Source organism: Neospora caninum, chromosome VIIb (assembly GCF_000208865.1).
Source record: "Neospora caninum Liverpool complete genome, chromosome VIIb".
Lineage (NCBI taxonomy): Eukaryota > Apicomplexa > Conoidasida > Eucoccidiorida > Sarcocystidae > Neospora > Neospora caninum.
Window position 1 is genome coordinate 3,990,926 of NC_018394.1, and position 25,657 is coordinate 4,016,582.

At 52.8% G+C, this 25,657-nt stretch overlaps 2 protein-coding genes and 1 non-coding gene across 3 annotated transcripts; 2 read left to right on the forward strand and 1 right to left on the reverse strand.

Annotated features, from left to right (window-relative positions):
- Positions 1-985: 985 nt before the first annotated feature.
- On the forward strand, positions 986-6,011 carry NCLIV_028880 (putative leucine rich repeat protein; the record flags this gene model as incomplete). Its single annotated transcript, XM_003883083.1, has 6 exons — positions 986-1,159; positions 1,812-2,035; positions 2,410-2,475; positions 3,200-3,302; positions 3,989-4,301; positions 4,966-6,011. The coding sequence occupies 6 exons, from the start codon at positions 986-988 to the stop codon at positions 6,009-6,011; spliced, it is 1,926 nt and encodes a 641-aa protein (XP_003883132.1).
- Positions 6,012-9,974: 3,963 nt separating this feature from the next.
- Positions 9,975-10,046, forward strand: NCLIV_t140020. The gene has a single exon. It is a non-coding gene; the product is annotated as a tRNA-Ala (tRNA).
- Positions 10,047-15,544: 5,498 nt separating this feature from the next.
- Positions 15,545-20,603, reverse strand: NCLIV_028890 (hypothetical protein; the record flags this gene model as incomplete). The annotated part of the gene is made up of 8 exons (XM_003883084.1): positions 15,545-15,642; positions 16,163-16,244; positions 16,638-16,759; positions 17,217-17,385; positions 17,952-18,026; positions 18,491-18,568; positions 18,726-19,111; positions 19,550-20,603. The coding sequence occupies 8 exons, from the start codon at positions 20,601-20,603 to the stop codon at positions 15,545-15,547; spliced, it is 2,064 nt and encodes a 687-aa protein (XP_003883133.1).
- Between the last annotated feature and the right edge of the window lie 5,054 nt (positions 20,604-25,657).

Genomic DNA, 25,657 nt, shown 5'->3' on the forward strand with positions numbered 1-25,657 from the left:
AATCCCGCTTTCTCGAGTGTTTACAGGAAATTCTCCTCTCCAGGCAGGCGTGTCTGAGAGGCACCCGATGATGACTGTGACGAGCCAGGGACGAAACTGACGGTGTCTGCGCATGGAACAGGACACAAGCAGCTGTGACTCCGATGATGGGTCTCTAAAGCGACAATCTCTCGTCTTTTTCGTCTCTTGTTTTTCTCGGGTCCTTTCGATTCTCTTGTTCCTGCCACCCGAATAATCGTCTCGACGCTCCTGTGTTCGGCTTCCCGGAGTTAGCCGCTGTACGATCGCAACTCCTGTCGCTGCGTGCGAGAATCAAAGCGTCATTCTTCGCGTTCAAAGTGCCACGGTTTTGAAAGGAACCCTTCTTGTCACATGCTTTTCTTCTTTCCCACCAGAAAAGCACGTCTCAGAGTTTGCGTTTGTAAAGTTTTCCTCCGCACTCCGTCAGCTTAGCCCCATATCGACCAGCCAGAGAGGCCCGCTATGCCTAGGCACGCGCGAGATAGCGGATGGACACGCGAACTTTTCTTTGCACAGCACAGTGATAGAATCGGTTTTCTTCGCTAAAATCCCCATGACCTTCCAGTTTCCCCTGGAACACAGCCTTTTTTAACCGCGTCCGACTGCGGAGATATCTGCCCGAGGAGCCTGACGCGTCAAGTCCAAGAGCTTCGCTCCTGCATGTATCAGAACTCGTCAATATGTAGCGGCAGATGGCGAGAAGCAAACGCAAAGTGTGTCACTTCTCTCGCTGAGGCAGGAGGGCCCCACGAACCGAACACACCGTACGCGTCGGGCTTCCAGTTTCTCCCCTCGATGTGTGCTCTTTCCACACTCCGTTTTGACGGCGTCGTTCTCTCTCAGTCAAGCGCTTTTAAAGGAGCCGTGGGCACATGCGAGGATCTACTTTCCTCCGGGGTGTTTCGTGTCCTCGCTCCTGGAAAAACAAGGAAATCTCGCCTCACGAGGGAGAAGTCGACGCACCATGCCCGCTGCGACTGCTCAACGCTCTGCGAGCGGCCGCATACTCGAGGCCGCAGGCCTCGGCCTAGGACCTGTTCTCACAGGAGAGAAACTCACGGGGCTTCTTCTCGCCGCTGTTCCAAAGCAAATCAAGGGAATCAAGGTCCTCGATCTTTCTCAAAACACCATCCGAAAAGTACGTCCAGACTCGGGCTACGCGTTCATATAAGTATATATTCATATACATACATGCAAGTGCATATACATGTATATGCGGCATTGTGTGTAGGGATGTAGATAGGCAGCAGATACGCACGGGACGAGTTAGGTATATAAAATAAAGAGTGCACGTGACAATGATAAGAGAGGCGCGCGTTCCCCGCCTTTGCATCTGTGCAGGGGAAAACTATCCCTAAATTCTCTTGTCGTTTCCGTCCGTGGTGATGACACACTCTCCTCCCAAGAAGTCTCTCCTTGTTTCTGAACGGTTGGGCACTGGTAGAGGGTTCGTTCTCGACCCTGGCAAGGCCCAGCATGCCGTCACCGACGGCCACGCAGTCTGTGCGTGCACGGACCTTGTTCCCATCTCCCCCTCTTGATCTCTTTGCCGCTCCCTCGTGTGTCTGTCGGAAGCCTCCCTTGCACACGCTCGCGCAGGCATACGTTTTTGTATGAAGGCATATGGAGATGTACGTCAATGCCGACGTAACCCTGTGCCTAGAGATAGTCAGAAGATATTTTAGACGAATGCACTGGCGTGGGCATGCGAAGATCGACTCCGTGGATCGTTCCTCCTTGTAGACTCAGGAGTGGTTTTTCGTCCCTCTGTCGCCTCAATGTCACTTCAGCTGTCTGTGTCCCTCGGAGAAATTGCGGAACTTGGGCTAGAATCCGTCCAAGATCTCATTCTCCGTGGAAATCTCCTCCGGCAACTGGACGGCAGGCTCTTAACCTTCCCGCGTCTTTCCCGGCTAGACGTCAGCGAAAACATCTTGTGCCAAGTCCTCAACTTTGAAACGCATTTCGGGCTGCGCGAACTGTTTTTCCGACAGAACCGCTTGAAAGACATCAAGTGAGAGCAGGCCGGGGCTCTCAGTGTATGGTGCACGCGGGAAAATTCTGTAGAAGCACCCGTACGTAAATGTGTATCACTATGCAGTGAGCGAGAACAGCTAGACGGGCAAAGGGCTCCTCGGTTTGAAACTGGACGCATACGCATGCACCTACGGAACCATGCATGTGTACAGGAAGATATTGCGCACGCTCTGTATACAAACCAGGTCACAGGGAGGAAAAGGCTGTTTTCTTCTGTTCCTGCATACTGGAGTCGAAGTGGTTTCTGCCCGCTACCAGCGCAGAGGACGACTGTAAACGTTTGGGATCTTTCTGTCTCTCCGTTCCCCTCTGCCATTCACTGGCGCGCGCGTCGTTTTCTTTGTTCCTCAGTGGCTTCGGGCGCACACCCCTTCACCACACTTTGGAGCGGCTGGACCTGTCTGAAAATGATATTTCGTGAGTCTTTTTCGGAGCCGGGAGTTTTCCCTCCAAGTCTCTCTCTGGACGTTGGCCCTCAGCGACTGCACTGAAAAGTGTTTCTTTTGAAGGGGCGACCGCTCTCAGGCGCCAGACAGTCTGCATACAGAGCAGCGCCTGTACCCCTCTGCGTCACGTGTCCATATGTATAAACGTATATGGATATATATATATATATGTAGACACGGACATATTTCAATAATAAACATATATATATGTATATATGCATATTCATGTGTATTTGTGCAAGCCTGCGTAGAGGCGTCGGAACACAGCAGTATATGTATGAGATTGGTCTCATAGAACGAAAATATACGTATCTAAAAATTTTACTCCTGCGGGAAACGGGGGAATGTAGCCCCGTCTCTGTTGCATTTCGAACTCAACATTCAGTTCGCCTCTCCTTCCCCAGTCTGTTTTGTGCTTCCTGAGTCCTTTTCCCTCTTTCCAGTTTCGCGTCTCGTCCTCTCTTGACCTCTCCTTCCCGTTGTTCAGAAACTGTTTGGAAAGCCTGTTCGTGCCGTCCGCTGGCACTTCTCTTCTGCCGCTGTGTGACGACTGTCTATTCCTCCTGCTCCCCCGGAGCACCGCTCGAAGAGTGAAACAGACTTTCTTGCAAAAAAACAAGGAAAGCTCTGCGTCGGCTCCCGATTTCTGGAAACAATCAGGAGTCAGGACCAGATTTGTGTGCTTGCCTATGTAGGGATCTGAGAGGGCTAGCGGCTCTGGTCACGCTGGAAAAACTACGAGAGCTCGACGTGCGCGGCAACCCAGTGGAGGAGCATCCCCTCCAAGGAAACGCCGTGGTACGTTTTTGGAAAAAACACCGTGCTGCCTCAAAAGCCCCGCTGGATGTCATTCCGAAGTTCCCCCGAGTACGCCTCCCCCCTCAGAGGCTACAGCCTTGCGTCTTGCGCGTTTCTGTTTCTTTTGCCCTTCGAGACGTGCTGTGTCGTGCGCCGTCTCCCGCCTCATGGCGGGATTCCCCTATGGAGCATGAATATAGTCAGGTTGGTTGATGGAGTCTTATGCTTCGACACGGTCGCTTCACCCCACATCTACATGTGGAAAGCTCCGGCCCTGTGCTGTTCTAGTTCCGCTCCGAAACGTCCTCTTCCCCTCTTCTCTCTGTTTCAGCGGTAAAACCTTTGCGTGTGAGAACGCAGTCGATCTCACCTTCTTTTTCCTCACTCTCGTGTGTACGGGAACGTTGTACACATGCGGCTGTGTATGCATGCACTTACCTGTTTGTGTCCCCAAGCCGTCCGTCTACACCTAACTTTTTCTAGGGCCCGCGGTGTGCCTTTTCCGCGCCATTCCGTATCTTCCTGTTCATGCACAAGTCTCACCTAGCTGTGGACTCACAGAGGCAAACCCATCTTCCGTTTCAGTAGAGCCCCTTTTCTTGGGCATGCAAGTCCAGGCCGGCGAATCTGGAACCCGCACATCGGTTCTCCCGTCCCCCCGCGTTTTTTCTGCCGTTTCTGTTCAGCTCGAGGGCTTTTGCATGCTCGCGTGCCCGCTTCTGGAGTCTCTCAATGGCCGCCCCATCACGGAGAAAGTGCGAGACGCGGTGATCTGCTGGTCCAGCGATGACCCTCGCGGTCGCGCGGTGGCTAGTTGTGTCTTCCGATTCCGGCAGGCGTTCTCCACCCGAGGACTGTATGGGATGGGGGAATTGTCACCAAGCGAGGAAGCAGGCCTCTTTGTGTCCGCCGAATCGAGAGACGACAGCTCCGTCCCGGACCCCGCAACAAAAAGTCTTCCTGGTTCGCGGAGGGCGGTCTCTCCTCGAAACGCCGGAGGTGCGCCGCAGTCGAGTGCCTGTCAGTTGAAAAAAGCTCGAGAGCAAAAGAGACAGAGGCGGGATCCGTGCTGTGTTTTCGCGGTTTGAGGAAAGAACAAAGTTTTCCTAGGTTGTTCCTCATAGAAAGGCACAGGGGAGAAAGGCCCATGCGGCGGCTGGCGGCAGAGAAAACGGTTCTCGTGAAGTCGTCGGCGTGGGAGTAGCGCTGGAAAAGCCGGTATTTCGTTTTCGCGCGTGTTTACCCGTCGGCCTCAGAGACGGAAATTTCAAGTTTCAGTGGGTGCACAGTCGGTCCTCGAACCAGTCGAAATCTTGAGAAGAAGCGTCTCAGTGCGATCATCCTGCATCTAGTTGCCGCATAAAAAGCTGGCTTTCCCGACAGGAAAAGGCAGAAATCTTTTTTGGCAGTGGAGATGCTTCAAACACAGAGTGAGGTGGGGGTGCGTTTTTTAAGGGCCCCGGGTCCGGTGCCAAGGGTAGTTTCGGTTTCTTTCTCGTCGTGTATTTTTTCGATGGGGGGCATACGGTTCGCCGGTGTGGGGTCGGCCGCACCGGTTGCTTCTTGGCATGCGGACATGTGATCTTTTCCCTGTGCTCCACGCCGTGTGTCGCTAAGTCTCTTTTCCTGTCTATATGTCTGCGTGTGTGTCTGCTCGTCTTAGGAACGGAGTCACGAGGCCTCAGCGCCAGCGACCGCTCTCGAAAGGAGAGAGCGCAACCTCCCCGATGCGTTTTCACTCGGGTGTCGCGTGACGCACGAGACAACTTTCGTCTTTTGTCTCCACAGGAGCGCCGAGGCACTGCCCCAGCGGCATGGAAGGCCCCAGATCGAGACGGGAGACGCAGTCCGCGCAGAGCCCTGTCGCCTTCCCACCAAGATGCTCCGACCGCAGGCCCAGAGAGGCCGCTGCCTTATCAAGAAGACCGGCCTTTCAGCTTGAACGCAACGCGGAACAGTTGCGTGCGTCGATCCACTTACTCGGAGAGATGTCGCTTTTCGGCGGCGCTGTCCAGTGCGTCTCGTCGGGGTCACAAGCGCCAAGAGATTTGTCCTAGGGGGTGGTATCCAGGAAGAACCCGCGGCGTGACCAAGGCGACGCAGACGCCAGATTGGTGGCTACCAGAAGAGTGGGAGCTGCGCGAACCCGGAAGCAGACGCAGGCGAGAGGGAACGGAGAGAGGCGGGGGAGAAGGCAGAGGAGCGAGGTGGGGACCGCGTTCGATGTCCAGCGGGCACTTTGAGTTTTTCATTAAAGCGAGTGATGTCGGGCCTCCGGTTTCGGCCGACGAGTTGAGAGCTCTCAAGGCGGGAAACAAGGAGACGGGAACCGCGGAGGAGGATCCCATCCTAGAGCAAGGGGGAAACCACGAGAACGAGGCGTATGAAGTGGAGGCGACCAGCCACGTGGGCAGCGTCTCTGACTGGGCCAGAGAAGCGCCATACGAAGACTGCACGTCGCAGCAGTACACGGTTTCCGGGGGTTACGGGGAAGACGAGGGACAGGCACTCGAGTACGGAGACGAAGACGAGCACACCAGGATCTCTCTTCCACTTCCCAAATTTCAGGGTGGCGAAGTGTACCCGACACAGAGCGGAGACGTTTTCGATCTCACTCCAGACTCGGAGTGGCCAGGCGACGAGGGCATCGAGGGGAAGAGAGACATAGGAAACTACGATGCCTTTCAGAACGAAGAGGAGGAGGCATAATCGAAGCAGAGAAACGTGCCGTGAAGACAGATTTTAAAACAGCGTGTACCACAAAGAAGGTTGGCTAGTCTTCCCGTCATTTCTTCTCTGTGCCGTTGGACTGAGGTGCATCCATCGCTTCTCAACGGTGTACGGTGAAGCCAGCTATAGCTATCTGACAGCGTTTACTGATGGAAGAAATTTTCATGTGACAAAGAAGCACGGAACCAATGCGGAAGAAAACACACTTTTTAACGTCCGTGGACGTCTCTTCTCGCCAAAAAAAATTCAGTGCAAGTGTATTAGTTCTCTCCCTTCTCGGTGACACGTAGTTGGTTGGTCTCCTCCAGAAGCCACTGGCGTGTGGAGTTCGCAGATGCCAGCATCATACATAAGGACCTTAGTCACGCAGAAACATTGGGCGGCCGCTAGGATGTGTCTCACCTAGGAAATCTGAATCTGTTTGCAATCCGTTTTGTTTGCATCACGTAAAGCGCTCTTGAAATGACAGCATCAGTGGCCGCAAAGAGAGAGGACAGCAGCAGATGTTGGGAGACGAGAGCTGTTGAACTACACCTGGAAAAGTCGTGGGGCTGCGCCAACCAGAGGGAACTGACTTCGACGAGAGAAGCAGTTACCAAGAAAAGAGCGTGCTCAATGCCTTGAGCGACACTGAGAAAGAAAAAGCATCCAGTTAGTTAGGATTGTGCACCGCCTGAAGGAGCGGGGCCTTGCATTTGGAAATCTAGCTTCGCTGCTACGAACCGAAAGAACAGATTTCAGCCCGCTGCCATCGAGTCTTGGTATAAATAAAAACTTGCTGCGAAGACAAATACGAAACTTTAGGACCTATAGACCGTTTGGAGCCTGGAACCACGCAGAAGGAAAGTGCTTGTTGAAAGTTTAGGTTTTCCATGAAATCTATTTGGAAGAAGAAAAAGTCATGGTTCAACCCAAAGTTTTAAGGGGTTTGTCTTGAGGTTCGGCAGTGTTTGTACGAAAGCTGGTTATACTGAAGAGTCGGGAAATTATGGGCAAGTGAACCCCGTTTTTCACCTAAATGTGGTTTTAACTCATCGAATTTTCCAGACCGAAGGAGACTTCGAAACGCTTACCTGACACATTCGTCTTCCTAGATTTTGAGTGCTGAAGTCAACTGCTGGTCGCCACACACTCTAGCGTGTGCCTGGGGAACGCTCCAACGGAAAATCCACGCTGCACACCAGCATTCATCAGAGGATGAGTGCAATTTCACATATTGATTTTTGTTTCAAAAAGAAAAGCGAAAAAAACGCTGACTTTCGCTTTTTTGAAGGTTTTCGGTTTGAAGTCGCAGGCCAAGTCGTGGTCGCCGTTAGGTCGCAATTGGTCGAACATCCACACTCTCAGGTTGGCCTCCCCTCCCCACAACATCTCTCAGCGCAGCGGTTACGACAGAACGCATCAATCTTTCGCCTTTTACTAAAGATTGCCGTGTCGTCTCCGCATCCAATGCGTCTGTATACCAATTTTTGGGGCGCTTCGGCGCCAACAATGTTTCTCTGTTTTTCGAGTGTCGGAGGAGACTGCGACGCAGTATCTAAAAGCGGGAGAAGGATGTCCCCTGGGCCCACCTACTGTGACTCCCGTTCCCGTGCAACCCAACTCGGACTACCCGGTTCACTTCACGCAAGCGTCGTTTCTACCGTAGCTACGCGTTATGCGCCAACGCTTACGGAACACCGCGCTCTAAACTTCCTCAGATCACATCCAACATCTCCCCAGTAGTTGCCCCCCATTTCTACCTTCGGAACATCCCTACAATATGAGAGGCATTGCCGAACGTGCTTAGGGGAAACAGAAACGCATCAATAACGTATCTGCCACTTTAAAGCTGCATTAACCGCCGGTAAGACTTGATATGCCTCTGCGACCTGGATCCCTTTACGCTGTACAGTTCAAAAAGAACGTTGCAAATTAAACCGAATGCCCGTGCTACATCAACAGAAAAAGTGTGTGCGGCGTCCCCAGACTTGTGCTCCTTTTACACACAGATAACTGCCGTACGTACTACGCCTGATAGTGTGTCACTTCTACTAGACGTGCAAAAAAACCCACGACCCGTCAAGAGAAAAACCTTTGCCATTTTCTGATTGAAATGAAAATTGATGGCAAGCGCGCGAACGCAACCTGCCGCTACCAGAAATTCTGCAGTTGGCACCCCCGATTGGGAGCCCATAGCTCATCACAGCAGCAGAGTGCAGTGCCCTGCTCCGAACTACGACAGGGTGATGCGTGAGCCACCCCGAGCGCCTGCCAGGTAAGTTTAATTAACCAGTCTGCTTAGCAACACCACATGCATTGGCCATACATGGCGCATAGGTGTGGGGTTTGACCGCAGGGAAGCCTCTGCGCGAGCCTCGGAGATTTGTGAAGCGTTTCGGAAGAAAATTTCTCAAAGCTGTATGAATCCACATCGACCCATGTCATATCAAATTCCTGTTGGCAACGAGAATGCCGTCTAGTGGCGGTCAGTTCTTTTCCTTGCACACTTCCTTGCCGATCGGGTGTGCGACAAAACGAGCCGTGCGGCATGCGACATACATAAACAGACCGACGCTGGAACAGATGCCTCAACCCATTTCATTCCTACCACAGCATACACAAAAGGAAAGTAAGCATAAATCGAAGTGCGCAGAAGATTGCCGCTTGAGGAATGAACACCTGTCTCCCGGAACTAGAGCCAGAAAATTCTACTCCCCCCACGGGCTGCTCAAAACGCGTTTGCCGCCCTAGAGGCATGTCGTGCGCACATAAGCAGGCGGCGATAAAGTAAAAATGGACGTGATTTAGTCTTTTCTAGCCGCGGAAATATTTAATCACACCGGAGCCAGAGAGAAACTGAGGCCTATACGGACAAACAGGAGCGCACGTTCTCCTTTCTCCGCCAGTGAAGACATGACTCCGATGTGGAAGGCGTGAGGGGCCACAGCGTGGGGTCGAGTACCAGAAGAATTTTTGCCGTAGGTTGCGTATTGCACCAAATCTTATCCAGCATCTCGCGTCACTAGTAATTGCCCAACAAACACATCCCGAAAGGAGTATTCTCCTGCCATGCTTGCGTGCACATAGAGGGAATGAACTGCGGCGACGGAGGCGTTCGAAGGACTCTCCAAAACACATTGTCTCGTGGCCTTCACGGTTGCCCAGGAACTACCGAGTTGCAGTGGATTTCCACAGGCGTCGCTTTAACGTTGACCCAATTGAAGTGCCAGTCCGGCAGCTGATTCTTTGGCTGCTGGAAGAGCTCCTGCCGTTCACGTGCCGCGGTCCCGCTCGACGATCCTTCTTGTGATTATCGGGCCGGGGAATAAATGTAGGTGTGTTACAAATCGATACACAATTTTTTGCTTCGTCCATAATCAACGCTTTCTTTCTGGCGAAGTATCATTCCAACACATCGTACACCGTAGCCGACCCCGGTCGGTCGAGCAGCATCCTGTGCCCATAGAGCATGACGGCGCCTTCCTGGAGCAGGCAGCAAGAGATCAGGCCCAGGACACCCAAAAACGATTCGATGGCCACGCTCGTGACACCATGATTGCTTTTCGAACCTACAGTAGACTAATTTTCGTCATGTTATCTGGAACTGCCTCGTGTGCCTTTCGATTCTCGTGTTCTCATGTCGTCCAGTAATACCGAGAGGAGTCCGAGTTCGTCTTCTTTCGCCGCCTTTCATTCGCACAACGTGGATCGCGTGGAAACGAGTCGTGCTCGGCGATAAAACGCGATAGTCGTGAGAATGGAACTACGCAACGTGCGTGTACAGCTTTTGTTTATGCCTGTCGGTGTGGCAAGGACTACTTCTTCAAGGTCCTGCGTGCACACTACAGGGATAACTTAGAAATCACTGCTCGTCATGTTAATGCAGTGAAAAGTCCGGAGATGTGTTATGGGGAACCTCTCTGACCCTCTTTTTGCTAAGAGTTTTCAGCAGGCAACCGCGGGCTGATGGTGTAGGGGTATCACGTTCGCTTCGCATGCGAAAGGTCTCGGGTTCAATTCCCGATCAGTCCATTGCTGCATGTGCTGTTTACAGAGGAGAAAGTACCAACATGAATGTGCATTTTATTGTTATACGTTCACAGAGCCATGGCATGAGCTCCTTTCAGACAGAGAAGATAAATGAGCGTACGTTTTCTGTATAGCCTGTTCAATATCGTTCGACCTCATGTGTAATACCAAGTTTTCTGCGGCGGTAGGGAGGTAAACATTGCCAGTAGCTGATACATCCGGAGACCTCGATATTCTTGTAATGTCAGTTTGGTGTCTTTTCTACCGAAAGGGTGACAACAAAATTATGAGAGTCTAACAAAAAAGCACACGAAGGCAGCCTGGTCACATTTCGAGTCATCGTATTATGGTGCTAACAGTAACTGGTTCATTTGTCTTTCTTCACTCCTCCGCTGGTACGGTTTTTCTTCAACGTCCCCAGTACGTAGAGTGCCTCGTTCTTGTGCTGCTGAGGCCTATCTTTCACGCTCATGCTTTTGACCTTGCCACGGGGCATGCCCGGGGGGTGGTACATACTCCGAAGCAAAGGAGAGCTCTGCTAAGCTCCGTGTTTATGAAAAAGAAAATGGAGAAGTGCCGGCCGTCAGTAGTGGACATGAATCTATGGTTCGCTGCTCTTCTTCCGTAACGAGACCTACACTGCTCTGTCTTGCTGATTCCTGAAGAACTGCAAAACACAGCTGCTTCCAGGCAGCTAGTTTTCCTCATGAGAGTTTTTTTCCCGCCCAAATTAGGTACCGCAGCAAAACCATCAATCAAACGCTTCGGAACTACGGCTAGAAATATCGGTAGATATTGGTAAAGACCATTATCCAGAGACGAATGCGGCGTCGGTGCACGAAGAAATGCATCAGTAGGGATAGCATCGTACACGCAAATAATTGCAAAGCCATTCGTTTTGCAGGCGGCAGGGAAAATCACAAACAGAAAAAAAGAGAGGGACCACTAGAGGGGAACGAGGCGCTGACTGTACAGTTCGTCCCGTGCGATGTGTACGATCAGACACATTTTAGAGCTCCCACTTCACATGAACTTTGTTTTGCTAAAGACTGTAGGCACAAGTCGTTTGGGGGCGTGCAATTTTTTTCTAGGGAGGCACAGAAGTAAAGCGGCCTTGGCATGGCGACCGGAGCAAACGGAGCGCGCATGACAACGACAGTTTCTGCCTTTGTCGAGCTCCTCTGCCGCAAACATTGTTGAAGTGGGGGCACTGATGTGCCACAGTTTGAGCCACGAGGTGCATTTGTGTAGGGGGGAAATCCGTCTGGAAGTTCTATGTTAGGCACGTGTCGGAAATCGTTAGACGTAACGATCTATAGCAACTGCGAGTTCCCCGTCACAAAGCGCTCTTGACGAGGGTAGAAAACCAGTTTGAAGTTTGGATAACCCCAATTTCACCGCAGCTACCTTCAAGCGAAGCCTGTCAAAGTAATGTACTTTTGACATAAAAGCTGCTGATAAAATGCCTGGAAATTGCCGAGAACATTAGGTGTTCTCCTGAAAAGAAGGTAACTTTTTGCTCTTAAGCGACACGATAAAACCAATCTAAAAGTCTGGAAGACGTCGGCCTTTCTATCCGTGTAGGGAAATTGTTTACTTCTGGATAAACATACTAGAAGCATACCGCTGGAACAGGTTGCCCTGTATGCCAGAAAATGTATATATATCTCAAATTTGCAAACTGAGCAACAGAATCTCGTGATTTGAAGAGTAACTGATTAGAATCCAGCAAGCTACTGATGGCGACGAATCGCACAGCTGAAACAAACAACACTAAAAAGAATTAAATTTTATGTCGTTCAGAATCATCCTCGCCATTGGAGCAGGCGGCTTTCACCAGCTGCCCCAGTATCATCAAAGCTGCCCTGTGGAAGTCAGTCAGAGACGTCCATCGCACAGGGAGCCTCCCTTCAAGGGATGGCGGGATGTACAACTCATCTTCACGACTTAAGGTGTTGTCTGTCGCTGTGCAGGTGAACAAGCGGATCTACTATAGAAGTGATCCTGTTCGAGTACAGTCGACGAAAGACAGAAGGTGTGGGGCCAGCGCACCCCCCTCTAGCAGGAATGGCAGATTGAGACAAAACGGGGACAAAAAGCTGCACCGCCTAAAGAAATTAGAAGGAGCTGCAGTCAACTCAGACGCGGCGGTAGGGCTGCCCGTTCACACATGCGTAACGCCGCCAAGGCGATCGAATGTAATTTTTAGTTTTTTTGAGGGAGTTAAAAGTGGAGGTAACGTAAACCGATAGCGGATTTCTGCGTTTTTTTCGAGTTGTTAACCCCGAGGGGTCGAAAGGGTGCACCGCTCTTCCTGGGAGTGCAGGAGGAAGGCGACGCTTGAGGAAGGCCTGAGCAAGCTCAGGGACCGAACCTCCCCAAACAAAAATTGATGTGACATAGTTGGGTCCAGTTGGACCCATATCAGTTGTCACACTGATAAGAACAGATACTACACTTGATCATAGCCAAAAGGCCGAGAAGGTATGAACAGCCTCTGGTGTTGAAAGAGCCCACCCAGTCGCGGCCAGAATCGGCGCATAGTACTGGAGCGGAGACAAAACGGATCTTGTCGGTGATTCAGGGGGCATCTTGGAAAAAAAAGGGCTGATTGTGGAAATGTATTAAGTTTTGGCGTTCCTCATGGCCCCAAAGTTTGGCAATTGTTCTCCTATTTTATAAAAGAAAGGTTGCTGTTAGGTTGTCGCAATTTTCCCTCTGGTTACAGGCCGCGAATGCCGCCAATCGATTTGAGTGGCGGCTGTTGCTGCGTGAGTGAGTAGAGTGAATCCTCTGGCGGCGAGGCAGAAAATGGATAATGTGTTGCTGTTTGCGACCCGTTAAACACCCTCTGCATTCACGTTCTCCCTTAGAGCCGTTTAACGATCCAACTATTAACCGCTCTGACATTTATAGCTGTTTTTCGCTGACCGTGCTACCCTCTGTACAGTTTATCTGCTCCTAGTGACCACAGTTTCTTCGAGAGAGCTGCCGCCAGTTTTGACGTAGGGGATGTAACTGGTTCTCACCAACGCCACCCGCGATTCACAGCCGACCACCTAGGGAAGCAGCTGCTACTGAATCCCCCGAAGTTCCGTGGCGAGAGCAAGGAGACGGGGTGTGTCAGGCTCTTCCTGTGCCCGGCGGCATCACCGCCGGCGCCCTCTGGTGCCCCGGTTCCTCTGCGGGTCTCATGCAGTGGGTGGTGAGGGACGAACTGCGTGTACCGCTTTCCCTTTCACTTCTTCTTTACGTTGGGAGCATTTGAGTTGGTCATCGGGACAAACAACGCTCTCCTGGAGCATTGCCGTAATTTTCTTGGTTTTGTCTAACCCGTATGCGGCAAAGTTGCCCGGCCCGGTGGCTGCCTAACGATACTTGTACATACTGTCCCTCACACGATGGACACCTCGAGATATTCATCCTTTCGTGATCTATTGGCACATGCCAGCCGGCTTTAGCATCGCCTCTCCTCTCGTGACCGCAGCGCATATGTTACCTGTGAGCAGGAAGCAGGCCTGGCCGTTCTCGTTCCTTGTACCCGTCTCAAGTCCTACCGGAGGCAGCAGGACGTGTACCCTTGGAGAGAGCGTGGTCATTTGTTTGACGACGAAAGCTCCTGCTTTGACATGGTTGTCCGGGTTGCCTGCCCAGAACTACCCACTCCGGTTCAGCAGGGTTAAGCCAGTCTTCTCAGTGTTTCAGGCTTTCTTTTGACTTCCCACAGCTGCGGCGTCTACCTTTTTCGGTGTATCAGTGCAGCCATCAGTGAAGTTCTGTGTATTTCCATCCGGCAACGTCTTTCCCAATCCTGCGTCTCATTCGTTGACTTCGCAGCAGAGACGGCATAAGAACACAGCCAACTCGATGTTTCCTTCAGTTGACTTAAAACAAAAGCCCCACGCGAAGGTGTTGTGTGCAAAGCTTCCCGTAGCTGCTCCGGTGAAAAACCTTTAAAAAGAAAGCAGCAACCTGCGTTTCAGCCCCGTCTGATGGGCAGAACCTCAAGACACAACACTACACACGGGACGCGATCCCCCGGTCTCTCTCTCGTGGACTTGCCACTCCCTGACTCTCGCAGACTCGCCGCATGGACACCAAGTTGTCTCCTAAGTGTTTGAAGAAACCCTGCGCGACTTTGGACGAAACAGAGAAAGCAGAGCTCCACGAGCCGCAAGGAATCGATGCGGCCTGTGGAGTGTGCATTTGCCCCTGCTCATTCAGGAGACCATACTGTGTGTTTTTCGCCAGCTGAGCCGAAAAATTTAACCGAATTTCCCACACGCTAAGTCCCTTGGAGGGGAAAAAACGAGGGGAGGCGTTCCTTCTTTTTCACCAAGGAGGTGCGATGTGTAACTATCACTGGGCATCACTAGCCAGGCAGCATGCCAGGAACCAGAGAAACAGGCTGTCTTCTCCGTAGTCAAAGAAACACAGCCATCTCGGCAACGTTCTTCACAAGCTCGATGCGAGAAGGAGTCGCGGGTTCAAGCAGCACAGTGGAAGCGGAAAAGAAAGTGGAAGAAAATGCAGGAAGCGCATGCAAACAGCAGAGAGCCGTCCTTGCTCTCCTCGTGGGGAAGTGCCGCTAGCACTGCCTGTGGCCTTCGCCATTCCCGAACGGAAGAACGCCGTCCACGGCAGAAATGGTGAATGTGCCGATGAATTCTTACACGCTCGAGCAGCAGCAATTGAAGCGTTCTCGTTTTCACACGGTTTCCGGAAACTGATTGGTAGCCGGAGACAGGAAGCGACGACGGAAACCAAATGGACACAAGACACCAGAGAAACACACAGCAACCAAGCCGCAAAAAGCGCAGAACAAAGCGGGCAGAGGAGGGAAACTGCAAAAGTCGACAAGCGGAAAAACGGGATAGGAGAGCGCAGAAGACAGCGAATAATCAGCCAACGAACTCACTGGGGAGCATAGCTCCGACCAAACACACCCAGAAGTACTTGGGAAAGCAGAAGCTGGCCTTAAAAGAAGCAACACTGGAGAGGAATGAGACGCCGGCGCCGAAGACACATCGCAGACAAGAGAGAACCCCCCACAGAGGGACAATACTGTGGTGACGCGCGTCTCTCCTCGTACCCCGCGGCAAAGAGTGCATCCCTACAGACAACTCTCGCCATTTATTCCCCTCTGGAAGATAGACATTGCCCGGAGACGCTCAACTTTTCGTGTACCCGCGGTTCTCGTAGCGCTTTGCGATCTTGCGTTGCTGTTGAAGAAAAAGGAACGGAACACAGACGAAAGTCGACAATGAGCCCACCAGCAGAGATGAGGGGGCGTCTCCAGGGACGAGAAGAAGACGCAGGAAACCGAAAGCGACGCCAGCAAACCATGGCTGTTTGCTCGCACTGGACCACCAGGGGGAAAGACGTAAAACCTAGGAACGAACTTCTGAGAAGGATGCTTGGTCGAAGCCACGTTCGCGTCATCCAAAACGAACATCTGTCTAAAAAATTGAAGGGTCAAGCTTTTAAAAAAGCTTTACATTTTAGAAAGCAAAGTCGTCTCGACCTACTTTCTTCTGCATCATCCTTCGCACCGCCGGGGAGACCCCTCGGCCGACGCCTCCTCGCCGAGCGCGTTTCTCTGCAAGCGTTTTTCCGCAAAAGAGAAGAGCGAAAAAGAAAGTTAACAAGGGGAGGCGGAAAACACAAAGGACTCGAGAGACGAACCGGACGGTCGTCAGGTCCCAAAAAGACAGGTTTTGAAGATTTCTGGAGAGAAGTTTGTTTCTCAAAGAACCGTTTCCCTCGACCTACACGAACTACATGACGGCCGCGTGCGCAGCTTTACACTGGCGACAAAAGGACGCGCGAGATGCGACAAAGAGAACGGGAAACGGAGAAGCCGCGGCAACCGATCGCAAACGGCAAGACCAAGACGGAGAGGAAAAGGAGACGAACGGAGCTGAGGGCGCAGAACGTGTGAAAAAGCTTTGCAACCCTCAGCGCCGGCAACCGCCGAGAACTTGGGAAAAAACCCACAAGAGACTTGAGCACTGGCGGGAAACGAGAGAGAGGAAGAATTCTCGAGATCACGTGAGACAGCCGGTGAAAGAGAAAGAGAAAAATGCGGGACGAGCACGAGACAAAGTAAGAGATCTCACTTTCTTTCTCGTGACGGCGCTTCGCATCTTCCATTTTTGATGTCACCTCGTCTAGTGCACGCGTCACTCGAAGAGCACGGCCCTGCAAACGAAAAGAGGACCTGACGCGTTGCATGCAGCGGCGAAACCCGACGCATGCGCTCACTCTCGAATTCGCTGGGATTCCTCTTCGGGGAAAAGACAACGGGGAGACATGTGCACAGCGGTATAGAGGGCCTGTAGGAGGTTAACACCTACAAAAGGCCCCATGCGTATATAACGCAGGACCGAAATCTCTCATTTTACCGAATACATCTACATCTCTCTCTATAGATATCCATATATATCCATATATATATCTACCTATATATGCATATCCACCACCTGCAAATATATATATATATATATATATATAGTTTCGGGAGAGGGTTTACGAGTGTGTTGGTCTGTTGTGGGCGAGAGCAGGCGGCAGTTGTGCCGCACTTTGGTTTCTTACTTGAAGACTCGCGACACCGTTGCTGGCGAGAACGGCCCGCGCAGCCGACACGCGGTCCTCGAAGCAGACGAAGCCGAACCCCTTTGACTCCGTCGTCACTTTGTCTCGAATGATGCGAACGGCTGGGAAACACGGCGCGGAAAAAACTCCGAAAAAGGGAGTTGAGAGCGTCAACGACATCGACAAGAGACTGGGAGACAGGACGCGCGCGCTGCCAGGGAGCCCGAATCCGCGCACACGCTGCCTCGGAGATGCAGGCGCTCTCTGCGGTGCCCAGTTCCTCGGCGACCCTCGGAAGACTCAGAGCCTGTTTGCTCGCCGCAGGCGGTCCCCACCCAGATGTGCTCCCGCCACACAAGGAAGGCGGCGCGGGGCTGAAGCGTTATAGCCTACAGTTTATATGTACATGCGTAAAGCTAGAGGAGGCGGGAGCGATTTTGACTGCCACGGGGAGAAACGCGTTGCGTCGCATCTTCTCAGAGGAATGCACAGTGCGACGCAAAGAACAACACCGGACAACGTTTCTTCGAGAAAAGGGCCCTTGAATGAAAAGGAGAGAGACACGTGCGCCTGACTCACCCTTGACTGCTCCGTTGCATTCGAGCGCCTTTCGCAGGTCTTCCTCGGAACAACGAGCAGGAAGGTTCCCGACGAAAACTGTTTTTTTCCTGTCGAAACGGCTGAAGACATTTTGTCCCCGCTCGCCCGCCTCATCCACGCGCAGGCGCCTATCTTGGAAAGTCGAACCCTGTGTACGGGCACAAACAAGTGAACAGGGACAGAGAAAGTGGAAACACGAAATATCCGTGTTCCAGCTTTTCCCGGCCTCTTCCTACCACACACGGCTCTGACTCGGATGAGATGCACTGTCGCACAGCGCTGTGTGCACACCTTGTCTCTTACTTTTCTTCCGCTTGCTTTCAGACAGCGGATTCAAAAAGACTTCAGAGTTATCTCCATGCCACGCAAGGGCAACTTTCCAGTTTCTGCCGGATGGCGCAACGCAGTCTCAATCCAGTATCTCTCTGTCTGCTCTCCTCACCCATAACGCTCTCTGCTCTTTCTTCTCCTTTTCCCTTCTTGTTTTCCTTCTCCCTGTTCTTCTCTCCTCTCCTCCGTCTCGACTTCTCCCCGTCCGTCTTCTGATATTTCTGTCACTTGGCTGCCGAAAAAGGCTCTTCCCGGCCGTGAACAAACTGTTCCATCTCTCCTTCTTGTCCGCCCTAAAGCTTATTTCCCCTTTTGTTCCCCTCCTTCATCTCTCTTCCTTTTCGCGCAGTTCCCATTTTCCCCAGCGACCCAACAGCCTCTTACGTCGTGCTGAAGGACCGCGCGGACCAGTTTCCTGTCTTTTAGCACGATGTACGCGTTCTGGAAATCCTTCAGATCCTGTTAAAGCAGAGCGCGCCCCCAGAGAGTCGGAATGTGTGCATACATTTCGAGAAAAAACCTCGCCTTATTGACCCACGAACGATTCTGCGCTGTTCCACCGAGGAGCACACTCCGTGGGTTGACAAAGCCGCACAGAGAGCTCGGCAGTTTCTAGCAACACCCTTCTCTGGGGAGGAGACCCCCACATACACATACATACACGTGTGATACACATACATACACGCGTGATACACATCCACACACGCGTGATACACATCCACACAAGTGTGATATATATATATATATATGTACATGTATATAAATATATCTACGTATACGAAAGAACACACAAGCACCTAGATCTGTATATGGAAGGGGGGAAAACGAGAGAGACGAAGGGTGGAAGGCTAGACAGGGACGCGTATGACAGGAGAAACTTTGGGAAGAAAGCCGCGGCCATCGAAACGGACGAAACGCCTCACTGTGAACTGGCCTTGAACGATGCCCCCCAGACGGCACTTGTTGAATTTGGGGTGAACCGGAATGGAGCGAAGACGAATCTGCGGAGGCAAAGAAAAACAGTCAAGAGAAGCTGCTCGGTGGGGTGTCGAGACGAAGCGCTGTTGGAGAGTCGCGGTTGTGTGGGCCATATCTGGCTGCGTCTGCCTCGCTGTAGAGAATGACTTTCGGAAAAACGCGCGATTCGGCTTCTCTTACCGATTCTACGTCCTTTCTCCCAATTCCCAGGTGTTTATACAGCGCAGGAGGTTTCCACCCGGAGAGAGGAAGGTTCCCGACGAAGACAGTTCGACGCTCTTTCTCTTTGTCGGTCTCTCTCCATCCTGCCTCAGCTTCGCCAGCCCCCGAGTCTTCGTCGTCCTCCGCTGATGACTCCTCTCTCTCTCCTTCCTCTTCTTGCAGCTTCGACACTGAGGACTCGCCCTCGTCTCGAGATTCTTCTCCTTTCTTCGCACGCCTTTTCTTGCTGGGCTCTTCGCCCGCTTCCTCCCCTTCCTCTGACGAGGACCTCTTCTCCATCGCCTCTCTCCGGTGGCGAGCCGCGACTGCTCTCGCCTTCTTAACTGCACTCTGCAACGCGTCTCCTGCAACGCACCGGAGCAAAAAGAGAGGCATCCTTCAGAGGCGAGGCGGGGAGAAGACGGGAGGCGCACGGAGCGGCAACGAGACTCAGAAAGAAGATGGCGGAGAAGAAAAAGATACGTAAGGAAGGAGAACGGAAGAACCAAGAGGAGACAAAACGAGAAAGAGAGAGAGAGGAGAGAACAGGAGAGAAGTGAGAGCGACAAGGAGACTCTGTGCCTCTGGCTACCCACCGCGTCTTTCCGTTTCCCCACACACGGAACGCCAAGAAACGCATTCCCTCTCTCTTCCTCAGTATCTGTCTCTGCTCTTCCTTCTCTCTCAGGAACCGTAGAGTAGACACTTCCTCGCGCGCGTCTCAGGACAGACGGAGACCCCGGCACTCTCGGTTTCTCTTTTTTGCGCGACAGCTGCCGCCCCCTGTCCCCTGGTTCTCCTACCTCTCTTCTTTCGGTCGGCCTTCGAATCAGCCGGGTTCGCCACTTCCGAATGGAACGAAGACGATGAGGCCTCAGCGAGGGACGCTGGCGCGCTGGACACGGCGGCGTCCGTTTCGTTTCGGCTGTGTTTCTCGTTTGACGAAGCCAGCGCAGAGCCTGAGAAGAGCGCGGTCAGGCGACTGAGACCTGAGTCGGCTTCTGCGCCCGCCTTGGAGTCGCCTGTCGCCGCGAAAATGCCGCTGACAGAAGAAAGTCCTTTCCCCTTCTTCTCTTTCTTCTTGCTCCTTTCCTTCTCTTCTCCCTTCTCTTCTCCTTTCCCGGCCCCACGCGCCACCGAGGTGCTTGCGTCCCCGTCCCGTTTTCTCTTTTTCTTCAACTGCTTGCCCTCGTCGGCCTCCCCGCTCCCCACTGGACGACTGCCGGCTTCAGCACTCTCGTGCCATCCCTTTTTCCTGCGTCCTCCCTCGTGCAGATGGGGTGTCTTTTCTCTTTGATGCCTTGGTTCTCCGTCCTGGCCGCTGAGAAGCGCCAGAATGCTCCCTTTCTCGTACTCGGCCTCAGCGTCGCTCTCGGTCTCCCCCTCTGCAGTGCGTACACTCCCGGCTTTTTCTTCCCGATCGGCCCTTGGCTTGGAGGCATCGTCTCTCGACCTCTCCCGACCAGCCGCTCCTCCTCGCCCTCGGAACCCACCTCTTCCTCTACCTCTCTCAAACTGTTTTCCTCCTCGAGTCCCTCGGCCTCCCCGTGGAGAGCGGCCGTTGAAGCCTCTGTCGCTGGTGGAAAGTGCAGACGGTGGTGACCTCGACGCGCCGCGCGTGAAGCCAGCTGCGTGCGCCGATCTCCCTCGCGACCCCCCTCGTCCCCCTCGAGGCCGGAAAGCTCCAGAAAAGCGATCCTTTGTTGACTCGACAGAGCGCCCGCGAGGCCCGCGCGACGAGCCTCTCAGCGCTCCTCGCCCTCCCCGGCCCCCCCGGCCTCCGCGTCTGTCGCTCTTCGGCGCATCTTTGCGTCCACGCGAAGAAGACGCACGCATCTGTGTCCCGGAATCGTTCATCCTTTAGAAGTGAGGGAGAGGGAGGAGGAGAACCCGTGGTCTGCGACGTCCGGTGCACACAGCCTGCGGGCGGGCCGGGAGGCTGGGCGCGCCAGCCTCGCGGAACAGAGAGGGCGACAAAAGCGGAGCGAGGAGAGAGAAGCACGGAGACGAGCGAAAAACGGAGAAGGAAGAGCTTGAATTTTGGAAAAACGAAAGAGAGAGAAAACCGACTTTTAGGCTGCAGAATCTGCAGTGAGAAAACACTTGGCGCGGGCGGTCCACGGCGACGTGGACATGTGCGCGGGGACGAAAACTGGGGGTTCCGGGAGGAAGGCGACTGTGAAGTCAGGTTACAGATGGTAAGCGACAGAAACAGTGAAAGGGAAAGAAGAAAAAAGGAGAGAAGGAAACACAGGAAAAGTTTGTTTCTCGGTTAGATCCGCGTTTCCCATCGCCAAGTGTACATGCAGTGTGACCGACAGCTCACCGCGTTTGTGGGGGGTACCAGAACGACGCGAAAGGTCTTTAGTTCATCGAGAAAAAGCGAAAGTGTAGGTGTTTGACTCAAGGATTGGATTTTAAAGAAGAGACCCGTCCAGGATGCCAGGGAAAAGGAGAGAGAGGAATGAGCAGCCGTGCTTGAACTGCGAAACGGCACACGCTGTCGAACGCGATGCCGCCAGCTGTGGCAGTTTGTTTGGCTGCGAAGCGTCGCTGCGCGTGACATGCGCGCGTTTCGTTCGTTCGAAATCAAAAGCAAGTGAAGAGATGACAACCGGACCAGATTTCCGCGGTCTCTCTCCATCTGTCTCTTGCGAAAACCCGTTGGCAATTAGTTCGTGGCAAGAACACCACGCGCCAATAACGAGACTGCCTCCCGAGATCCCGAAGCGGTGTCTGACGACGACGCAGCGCGACAGTGTGCAGAGAGCGAGACGTCGAAGCGTCGCTTCTGTGCCAGGCGGAATCGTGTGTCCTTTCTGCGTTGGAGGACTTCCCAGGAAGGACCCTTTGTCGTGAACAAATCATGCGGTGTTTTAGCCGGTACAGCGTGGTCAAGAAGCGGAACAGTCTTCGGCGACAGCTCAGTGCGCAAGTTTTCGGGCTTTGTTGCCATCTTTTTCTGTGGACAATCTCGAGTACATGAATAGAGTTTTGACCCTTCGTAAGTGTTGAGCGTCGTCACATGGTTCGCGCGAACAATGCGCTCGTCAGGACTGGTCGACCGGGAAACGTGAGTTCCGGAAATGATTAGGTATGACCCGCGAGACCAGTTTAATTGGGGCCACCGGTGCCGAGGGGCGACTCCCCCTGGTTACCGGACGGGAATTACGACCCTTTCCACGAGAAAAAAATTGCCCAGCACCCGCCGTGTTCATCACCACATGACGAGAGACGCGCGGTTCACTGACAGGCACGGCTGCGCTTCGAAGCACGTCCTGTGGCAACTGTATGGATTGTTACTTTTTCAGGCTCCACGTAGCTAGCCTCTGTCCACGTGCTGCCGAGCGTCTAGGCTCACTGAATTCCGTGTGGCATTATCGGGTGGCGTCGATGTGTCAAGGGAAAGTGGGGACCTATGGAAGCTAATCTTCAGCCATCAGCTGAGTAAAGTATTGTAGCGCAATCCAAGGGATGTGGCGCTGTCGAAAAACTGCAATGACCGCAGAGCACGGCATGCTGGCATCAAGGAAGAACGGGAGAAATGCGCTGCCTTTTTCGTGGTTACGCTGTCTTTGCCGGGACATTCAGGAGCATACCGTTATATTCGATAATCTTTACCCTGATTACCTTTTTATATGAATACATGGTGTTCAATTGGTTATACTTCCCCACAATAGTTATCATCTCAACTCTGCCCGCTTCGCGTTTCACTGAAAGCGTTGTCCACGGCCTCGCGGAGACTTGCGTCACGTCCACACGCAACTGTACAGGTGGAAACCTTACGGCTCAGAGCAGACGGGAAACGTTTCTCAACTGGCGTCGAATGCGCCAGGTCAAGAGTGCCACAGTCAGTAAAGAGGTTCGAAGCCATTGAACGCGAAGAGGGATCCTCCTCCCACCAGTGCAGCGAGGCGTTCGGAACTCCACCGCTGTGCAGGCGTCACGAACAACGGAAACACGTTTGCAACGGGAACATAGACCACTGCATGTTCTGCCTGCTTTACGTGCTGCAGATGCGACCGCCGACCTTCTCGTGCTGAGCCTTGTTGTGGGGCAGGAGTGTCGGTGCTCCGTTTTGCTGCCTCTTTGTCATTTTGGCCTGTTTGTCGGAGACGGTCCCCCGCAGCAACGTCTTTTGCTCCAGCCTCACTGTCAGGAAGCCGACGCAGAGAGGCGTGGGAACCGCAGGGTTTTTGCTCAACTTGCATCCCGTTTGCTTTCTTTGTGGAACAGCCAGGAGGGGGTCGGTGGAACTGATTCTCCGAGCACAAACACAGACAAGGTTTTCCTTGAGAGTTAGCGGTTCTGGTGTGGTCTGCGTCCACCATCAGAGGCTTTTCTGACTCAGCGCTCCGCCGATCCTCCCGTTTTCCCTCTGCCTCACCGTGCTGGCACGGCACCGGGGAAGAGGCGACTCCGTCGTTAGACGCGTTCCCTGAACATCGTTGCATCGCTCGGCTGTCGCCATGAGGAGAAGGACGGGCACGAGGGACGGTCGAGTCACGAACAGCGACAGCTGCTGGCAAAGCGGCGACGGAAAAACAGTTAGATGTGGGAGAGAAGGCAGGCATTCCGCTGACCAGCAGAAACACAGTAAGGCAATGCTGCTGAAAAGATCGAGAAATTCCCATTCCTGCTGACTTTGAAGAGGGAAAATGGAAGCAACTCCTCGGCCAACGGACGGCGTTTCGGTCTTGAACTCGGTCTCACAGGTGCGAAGGACCGAAATGGACAGTGAGTGGTTACACACAAACTTGGTTTATAGAATCTCGGTGAAATTCTCGCGCAGCCTGCGCCCATTCCTGCTCACATATGGGCCTGTAGAAATGACGGAAAGACAACGCTAGACACGTGCAAAGATACCGAGAAGAACGCCCCAGCAAACTAGGCTCGGTCTTTCGGGAGACTGCTGGACATATCGCGAACTGGCAAGACCAGCATGATTCATAATTAGAAAACCCAATGAAGCATCGCAGAACCGAATATGTTTTCCGCTGCAAGACAGAAGGGACAGACTTGCCAAAAAGTGAAAATCGTCAAATCAGCAATGCATGAGGGTACGACAGACACGTTTCTGTCTTGCTGGTCGTGAAAAGCCAAAGTGTGACAAACAGACGGTACGCTGCTTTCGAAGTCATCCTTTTTTGTCTTAGCTGAGAGGTCTTCAGCGAGATTCTTCCGAGAGATCTTAAAAGCCATGTGGGATGCAAACCCACCACCACCATGGGTAAAAATGAAACATTACACGGTGACCTGCGGCCAAAAGGTGGCAGTTTTTTGTCAGACGACTATGGGGACAGAAGTACGGTCCCGGTTGTTTTTAGATCAATTCGTCATTGTAACTGGTTGAAACAGAACCAGTTATTCCCCTGCGTATGGCTGAAGAGCTCGGGCAACGAAAAACCAGACAGTGGAGCAGTTCGCGAGGCCGATCAGCCGCAACCTTCGAATCGTGGGAAGTCCACGTAGTGCTTTCCATTATGATTCTACTGTCCCGGGACACACCTACTCACAAGAAAGGCTGCATGTGATTTTATTAACCAGTTCTTTAGACGAAGCACAGTTCTGCACTGAGTGGGTACGGACTCTCTTTTCCTGACAAAGACGTTGCCACGAGTGAACGGCGCGTGAAACCGGGGATGAAGACTTTTTCTGTGACCACAGCACGCTGGAGAGTGAGTGATGTGTCGGAGATGGGGGAACGTGGGTATCGATGCCGACCTCCTCTCGTGTCGAACATCTTCCAAATGTTTCCCTCGCAACATGCCGACGGAAGCTGTCCAGAGAAACCATCTGCAGTACGGTGTGAGTGCAGCTACAACCCGATCCTTTACAAAACTGCAAGGTTTTTGAGAGACACGCTTGACTGTTTTCCTGTTTCCCCGATGTCCAGAGTTTCTTCGCCATGTTCGCGTGATCCTGAGAGAACCACATAGAGCTCTCGGGAGTTCGACGGCACCGCCAATGCTCCATGTTCATGTGGTCAGTACCCACTTGGCTTTGCTTCCGCGAACCCTTTCTTAAAAAGACTGCACCTGGACGTTTGCTTGTCGAAAAGAGAGCATCTGTTTTTACTTGTTAGCATCCTCGCGGCTTCAGTCTCTGGAGCCCGCCAGCCGTTTCTTTTGAAGGAATACACGACAGGTTTTGCCTCTCTTTCGCGCAGTCTTCTCCAGTGGCCGAACCAAGACTGAGTACCCACACCTCGTACAAAGTGCATGCTTTTCCATCGTGCACTACGCAAAACAGAATCAATCAGAAAACCCGACAAACGTGCGCAGATGTACTGATCTGTGCATATGCGCATGCGTCTTGCATTAATTTCCAGCAAGAGTCAAGCTGTCATCGGACGCCGGTTAGCCAGGCCAACTCCAAAACCCTCTGCCTCCCCTTACATCACGTAGAATACAGGGCACAACCCACCTGCCTGTGCTCGCCCCAAGCGATGAAGTGTGTGTTCTCCACTCCAGTCATCCATTCGCTACAGAGGAGAAACTTCTACCGTGCCCGTTTTTGAGGAGCCACACTTTTCTTGATCCGCTTTTCCATCACACAGACGGGTTACAAGCAGCACTCACGCTGTAGATGTCGTGATGACCACGCATGCCACTGTCAACAGCCATCGACGGTAGAACACAGATACACCGCCTCAAAATGCTCTGGACTGCGGGGAGGCTCGGCTCCCTCCATTCATTCCTCTGTCGCCCTCCTATATCCCTCTTACTCTCCATCTCTCGCTATCTCTGAACACCCACATCTCTCTATCTCTTTTCCGCTGCGCAGCTTTCCGGAGTTCACCGCCCCTCGCAACCTCCGCATTGATATCGCTATCAATGCGTAACCGGCCCATCCTACCCTTCTCCCGGTCTACCACTGTCGCTCAAAAAAGACACCTCGATCTCTGAAAT